Below are 7872 nucleotides of genomic sequence, written 5' to 3'. Positions count from 1 at the left end.
TGAATCACTGTGATAAAAGTTATTGGCAGAACTTTCTAAAAATAGCTGATGACTACCCATTCCTAGACCCTACCTAGCTACCCTACCTATACCTATACCTAGTCACGTGCTACCCTACCTATACCTATACCCAGTCACGTGCTACCCTACCCAAACCGTTTGGGTAGGGTACCTCGTATACCCTACCTAGTTCCTACCCACTAGTCACGTGACTATACCTATACCCTACCCTACCCTACCCATCCGCCAGTCTATACTAGAATAGGTAGGATATTTATACTAACTTAACTTACCTAAGGGATCTCGCATCTATAATGTGTTTACCCTAAATATATTGTACAAAGACCCCTAGGACCTACTCCTAGGACAAGAAGCGCTAAAACCCTTAGGTATCCCTATCTAAGGCGTTGAAGAGTAGGAAGTAGAAGAAATCCTAGCCAGCAAGCTCTATCGCGTAACCCTGAAGTATTAGGTTAAGTAGGTAGGCCACAATTAGGACCCTACTTAGTATAACGCCTCCAACTTTATAGGCGCCCCCTATAAGTTAAGAGCGTTCTACAAACAATACCTAAATTAGCCAGGACCTCTAAGAGGTCTAGACAAATAGATTAACGCGTGGGAGAAAGGAATAGAAGACATATTGCAGCTAAAGTATGACAAAGTAAGGGAGAATAAACGCAGTTTGTTATAACACGCTATCTATAGGTACAAACTAGCTAGTTTTAGACCCTGCCTTAGGCCTTACAGTAGGTTTATCTTGTCACCTAAAAATTTATAAGGCATGTTAGACAGCTCGCTGTCTAACTCTGCCCTGACTGCTCCCCCTAAACTACTATTATATCTATTCCCCCTTCTACCACTTAGACAACCACCCTGTCCACCTTATTGTCTTTTTCTACCTTAACTCCCTCCTTCTATAAGGCCCTGCAAAACCTTTGTTAGCCCCACCTAAGCTCCCGCCACCTTCTCAACAGCCACCGCCAGATCAGCCATCTGAACCTAAAGGACCTGATTCTCCTCCGCTACCTGATAGTAGTCCGCTAGTAGCACGTCCATGTAACGGGCTAGGCCCGATGGTAGCGCCTCGGCGCTCGCCGGCCTCGGCCAACCTCCGAGAGGAGGTGCCTGCCCAGCCGTACCCCCAGTCAGGAGGTCCCAATCTTGACTAATTGTGTAACCTCCGCACAGAGGACATAAAAGTCTGCAGACCTCTGCCTGCAGCCACTCCTTAACAAATCTATTTAATTTATACTTGTAAATAGCCTGCAGAGGCCAGCTCCTTATATTTAGATTTGTTTATCCTCTTTATTTGTTTATTTATTAAGTATCTGTGAGGAACTACTTATAATAAGCAAAAACACTAATGCTGTTGTAGGGCGGCTTGTTAAATATAGAATTAAACTCTGCTTGAGTACTAACTCCTAATTAGACGTTTGCACAGAATTGCAACACCGCGCGAGCACTCTAGCACCTGCGGAATGGCTAGAGACTATTTATGAACGCGCTCTGACTCTGTTGGCTACTTACTTAGCCTGGGCCGCCCTGCCTAAAGATACAGTTAGGTTGCTGGAGGTTGAACAGCTGACAACTAGACCTCTAAACCCTCCACAAACACCTTAGCAATCCTAACTAATAGTTAATATAACAAACAAATACATACAACAGGCTATCTAAGCAGGCATATAGGCGTATAAGGACAAGGAATAGCAGAGATTAGTAACAGCTAACATCTCTCCTGCCCTAATAATAGCTGCTACTGTAACCTAGTTAGGCTTTATAAAGCTTAAGCTTCCTAATATAGGGAAGTTTAATAGTAACTACTAGCTCTATTAGATATTTAAGTCCTAGATAATAGACAAGCTTACTTCTATAGGAGAATATTAATTAATCCTAGGTGTAGTGTATATGTTTAACTAATTAGAAGGGCAAGCTGCCTAGGTTAGTCTATCCTAGAAATCCTGCTACCTGTTAGGATTAACTACAGAATTCTAGAGCTTCCTTAATAAATAATACTAAGACACCTAGTTTAAAGAAAGATCTTATTAGAAGCTATAGATAATTATAATAAAGAAAAATAGATAAAGCCTTAAAGCCTTTAACACAGAGTTTGTCTAGCTAGCCTTTAATGCTAGAGAAGAAGAAAATAAATAGAACCTTAAGATAAGGTATATGTCTACTATCTATAGCAACCTTTAGGACAAGATAGTATCTATAGAAGTCCTTAAAGAATAGGAACTTTAGACCCTTATAGTACAAGTCTTAAAAGTAGAGACTAACCTAAGGCAAGTTAAGACTTATACCTATAACATATTGTTTAGACAATAACCTAGAAGGAAGGATAATAATAAGATAGACTAGGAACCTATAAAAGTCTACGCTGTGCGTATAGACAATAACAACAACAACAATAAACGCAAATAAGCTGAATAGAAACTACAAGAGGTCCTTAACAGGCGAAGGGCTAACAACTAGTGCCTCTAGTGTGGCAGAGACAGCCACTACGTTAACTGATGCAAGCTAGCCCTAGCCAGACAACCAGGTACTGTACAGGTCAGCGCAGCTGCCACAATAAACAGTGTGGAGGAATACTCAGACTTAAACAATTCTAATTTAGAAAACTAGAACCTCCTGTCCTAAGTCACAGACAGGGGTTAATTAGCAAGGTTAACTAGGATAGCAAGTTATTCTAGCAGTTCTATTAGCAATAGCTAGATAGTAAACCTATCTTGTTGTATGTTTTAATAGACAACAAGACTATAGCACACACACTAATTAATACTAGGTGCTTAACTTACAGAATTATCTCTTTAAGCTTTATAACACAAAACAACCTTAGGCGCATCTCTATACTAAGGAAACAAGTTATTAGCATAGCTAGCAAGATAACCTAGCTAAAGAAAGTAGTTAGGATAAGGATTAATATTAATAGCTATGTTAAATAGATATTTGTATATGTCCTTAAAGGAGAATATAAATATAACCTAATCTTAGGCTGCCTATAGATAGATAAGTACAAAGTAACCCTAGCGCTAGCTAAGAAGTTACTGTTTATCTACTTGTCTATAACAAGGGTGCAGAGCAAAGAAGGCATTAGACTAGAGCTAGTACTACAGTAGGTTAGCCTAGAGCTGTATAGGGCACTACAAAAGCAGTTAAAGAAAGATTCTTTAATAGAAATCTTCTCTACTTCTATAGCAGACATACAGAAAGCCTTAAAAAAAAAGGCCTCTAGGGACCCTTATATCCTCCTCCCTAACTACCTAAAGGAGGAGTTCTAGACGTTTATAAAGGAAGAAGTAGACAAACTAGCTCTACATAGAGGAGCAGATGTTGACTATGCTATTAAGCTTATTAAGCAGGACGGCAAACTAGCAATAATCCCTTAGGGACCCCTATACAGCATGTTAAGAGAAGAACTCTTAGTCCTCTACCAACAACTAACTAGCTACCTAGACAGAGGCTTCATTTGTGTGAGCAAATCTAGCGCCTTAGCGCCAGTGCTATTTGCCTAGAAACCTAGTAGAGGTCTCTAATTTTGCGTTAACTACTAGGCACTTAACATAATTACAAAAAAAGACTAGTACCCCCTACTACTAATCTACAAAACCCTATCACAAATCTTAAAGGCTAAATAGTTTACTAAAGTTAATGTGATCTAAGCGTTCTATAAAATTTACATTACTAAAGGTAATAAGTAGAAAACAGCCTTCTAGACAAGGTTTAGACTATATAAGTAGCTTATAACCCCCTTTAGACTTACTAACACCCCTAGTACCTTTTAATAGTATATTAATTAGGTACTGTAGGAAGATCTAGATAAATAGTGTTCTGCGTATATAGACAACATGCTTATCTACTTAAGTAGGTTGCAAGCAGAATATAAAGCTAAAGTTAAGGACATTATTTAGAAGTTAGGTAATATAGGCCTCTACTTAGATATTAAGAAGTGTAAGTTCTCTATTAAGAAGACTAAGTACCTTAGCTTTATTATTAAAGTAGGTAAGGGGATCTAGATAGATCTAGGAAAAGTTACTACTATTAAGGCCTAGGAACCCCTAAAATTAGTAAAAGGGATACAGAGCTTCCTAGGGTTTACTAACTTCTATTAATAGTTTGTTAGTAACTTCTCCTTAATAGTAGAACTACTAACTTAGTTAACAGGGAAGAATTTAGTGTTTAAGTAGGGGAAGCCTTAATAATTAGCCTTTAAGGCTATAAAGATAGTATTTATTGCAGAACCTACGCTGTTAAACTTTAATAAGGACCTAAAGACAATCCTAGAGTGCAATGCCTCTAGATAGGCCACTAGGGGAGTACTGTCGCAGTACAGGACTGATAGCGTCCTGCAGACTGTTACATACTTCTCTGCAAAAAACACAAAGGCTAAGGTGAACTACACTATCTACAATAAGGAGATACTAGCAGTTATTAAGTGCCTCTAGGAATAGAGTACTAAGCTAAGATCTGTGAAACACTTCACAGTTGTTACTAACTACAAGAATCTAGAGTACTTCTGCAAAACAAGGTTGCTGTTAGAAAGGCACGTTAGGTAGTTAAGCTTGTTAAGCTAGTTTAATCTAACATTTGTGTACTGTCCTAGAAAAGTTAATAGCTGGGCTGTGTAAGGAGCTGGCCTCTGCGGGCTATTTGCAAGTATGAATCAAATGGATTTGTTGAGGAGTGGCTGCAGGCGGAGGTCTGCAGACTTTTATGTCCTCCATGCGGAGGTTACACAATTAGTCAAGATTAGGACCTCCTGACTAGGGGTACGGCTGGGCAGGCACCTCCTCTCGGAGGTTGGCCGAGGCCGGCGAGCGCCAAGGCGCTACTATCAGGCCTAGCCCGTTACAGTACCCCCCCACTTGTCGCGTTGTTTATAACGCGTCCCTAGGTCAAAACACCAAATCTAGTCGCGCCGCCCACTACTCCGCCAACCAGCTTGTCTCTAACATCGTACCACGAGCTGCTGTCCCCTGCCCTGCCACAACTGTTCCGCCGCCCATCATGGCTCCTAAGACCCCGTCCAAGCCTCGCTAGGGCAAGGTAAGTGTTGTGGTGCTTTTTGCTGATTGCGATTTCGCTAAGACCCCCACGTAGCGTCCCCTATCTAGGTCTCCCTCTGTTGCACGCCCGTCTAAGAGGCTAATTAGGCCTAATAATATTGTCATGGACGAAGAAGAGGTTAACGCAATACTTGTCTCTAACAACAAGGACAACGTTAAGGAAGTCTCTAATAAGGCTAAGCAGTCTCCCTATACTGCGCGCGCCCTTAGGTTTGCCAACCTAGAGGTTTGCACTAGCTGCGCTTTAGAGGGTTTTGCCTGCACGTTCTCTAGGGATGCTCGCAAGAGGGGCGCTAAGGTTCGCAAGTCTGCTTGCGACGTATGTGCTCAGAAGCAGACTGCTTGCATCAAGGTAAAGTTACCACAGTTCCCCTTTTACAGTGTGCTAACGTTAGGCAGCTGCCCTGCAAGACCTTTAGTACTTTAGTGAAGTACAAGGTAGCTTCTTGTGTCTCTAAGAAGCTGTTGCACCTCCTCAAGTACTCTGCGCCTGTCAGGCCAGCGCTAGAGAAGCGCATGAACCTCCCTAAGCACGCTGAGTTAGACTCTTACCCTTGTTCTAGTTGTAGTGGCGTCACTAGTTATAACCTTGAGTAGTCTAACTACAAGGAGGAGATTAACGCTATGCTTGCCTATCCTTGCCTAGAGGTTAAGTTCGCTAAGCGTACTACTCTAGCTTGTAAGGAGATCCTTTAACAGCAGAAGCAGATTATAAGTGTTTCCCTAGGCTTTGTTCCTTCGTGCTTATGGTTCTACAGCTTCTGTATCTGTTGTCTCTTTATGCGCACGTTCTTGACCTCAGAGCGTCCTTCCGCAAGCGTGTTGGCATGGCGGCTCCTGTGACCACTTCTGCCGACATCATGGCCCAGCTCTAACTAGAGGCGGAGGCCCTAGTTGCAAAGGAGAAGGAGTGTCTTCAGGACAAGGATAACAGGGTTCTTTAAGGCGCCCCTCTTAGGTCAGCTATTGGCGTTTAGAGTTTCTTTTTTGCTTTTTTTTTTTAATAAACAATACCTAGCTACAGCCCTCCTAGATACTCTAAAGTTAGAGTAGCTACTTCTAGAGTAGCTTCTTAAATAGACTATTGTTTATTTTCACATTCCCTCCCTCCTTTATGCGTGCCCTAATAGTAGCCTACAGTCTTCCTCTTCCTCTTCTCTAACACTATATTTAAGGTGTTAGCTTATGCGCGAACTCCTGCAAGGGGTTTATGATAGAAATTAGCAGGTAAGTTACTATTCTTGTCTCTGTGGTTTGCAGAGAACACTACCTAGTTGTCTAGGGCCTCTAAGTCCTTGCACGTCGCTGCTAGTTCCTACGTTGCTTTTGCATGGCCGCGCCACTTCACAAGATACAAACAGTCACGACCACCGGTCCCTGTTGCTTGTTCTGCGTTGATTTGTTCAACCTCCTATTCCTCTGCTAATAACCTGTTATTGTTCGCAACTATAAGCAGGCCTAGCTGTTAGTTATTGTTAGTTTGGCTATGCAGAGGGTTCTAGGGGCATAGGCGTAGCCGCTCGACATAAAAAACAGGGTAGATGTTCCCTTTAACGTTAAGTTTGACGTTGTGAGGAGACACTACCTCTATAATAGTGAACTTCTAGTTCTTCTAGTCTAGTTTCTGGCTTTTCCTGTTGTTGGAGAAGTGAGTACCTAGTTTAAGCTATACCTTGTCGCCTACCTGCAACTAGGGAGCCTCTTTGTGGTGCTTGTTGGCCTGTAGTTCTTGTGCTTGTTAAGCTTCTGCCATCTTGGATTGTGCAAAGCTGAACGTCTTAACAAACTTCTTAGTTATAGCAACAGCTGCTTTACCTAGAGACCTTGCGTAGTAGTGTAACAGCTCTGCTGTTAGGTCTGGGTCCTCCTGGACGACGTCTACATCGTACCTGTGTTGTAAGAAGAAGGGACTTACGCCTGTGGATGCGGCGATTCTCCCTTTAATCGCGATTTAGGCAATGGGTACCTATCAGGCCTAGTCTTTCTGCGACCAGTTGGTGTAAGCGCAGAGGTAGGCTTCTACTACAGAGTTTATGCGTTTAGTGCTCCCATTAGTTTGTGGGTGAAACGCAGTTAATAACCTCTGTGTGATCTTTAGCATGCAACACATAACTGTCTAGAAGTTGCTTAAGAACTAAGATCCTTAGTCTAACATAATAGTGTTAGGGAGCTAGTAGTGTACCACTACATGTGTAAGAAACGCTTTTACTACTATGTTAACCTATAAGCTAGGTAGTAGAATAAAGGTCACGTCCTTAGAAAGATAATCTATAACTACTATAAGGTTCTAGTTACCCTTACTTTCTAGAAGGTCTGTAATAAAGTCTATAGAGATTTCCTTCTAGATCCTTTTAGGTATTAGGAGCAGCTTTAGTAATCCTTGTTTTAGTTCTCTCTATAGCTTTGTACGTCCACAGATGTTGTAGTTCTCTACGTACCTCCGCAATGCTGATGACATCCTAGGCTAGAAGTATGAGCGGGACAATATTAAGTACATGTTGCCTCTACCTAGGTGACCTGCAATAGGCAAGTGGTGGATCTTATTAATAATCTGTCCTCTTAGGACTTCTAAATTAGGTACCTATTTCTGCTTGCAGTAGCGTAGTTGCCCTAGATTATTAACTAAACATTCTGCAAGCAAGACTTTAAGACCTAGTTGTAGAGGGAACTTCTACGCGCTAGACAAGATTGTGTCTCTTGCTAGTTAGTAGGTATCATCTACCGCAGCTGTGGTTGCCCACAGTCACTCCTGTGCGTTAATGTTGTTGTAAGGTTTGTCTTCTTGGTGGCTGTTACTTGTCTAGACTTC

At 41.8% G+C, this 7872-nt stretch overlaps 1 protein-coding gene across 1 annotated transcript; it reads left to right on the top strand.

Annotated features, from left to right (window-relative positions):
* Positions 1–4920: 4920 nt before the first annotated feature.
* On the top strand, positions 4921–6002 carry M421DRAFT_427184 (uncharacterized protein; the record flags this gene model as incomplete). Its single annotated transcript, XM_033594598.1, has 3 exons — positions 4921–5043; positions 5098–5382; positions 5661–6002. Coding segments are annotated over 2 exons (384 nt in total), but the record flags the coding sequence as incomplete, so codon positions are not given.
* Between the last annotated feature and the right edge of the window lie 1870 nt (positions 6003–7872).

This window comes from Didymella exigua (genome assembly GCF_010094145.1).
Source record: "Didymella exigua CBS 183.55 unplaced genomic scaffold M421scaffold_98, whole genome shotgun sequence".
Classification (NCBI taxonomy): Eukaryota; Fungi; Ascomycota; class Dothideomycetes; order Pleosporales; family Didymellaceae; genus Didymella; species Didymella exigua.
This window is presented reverse-complemented; position numbering and strand designations above follow the sequence as displayed.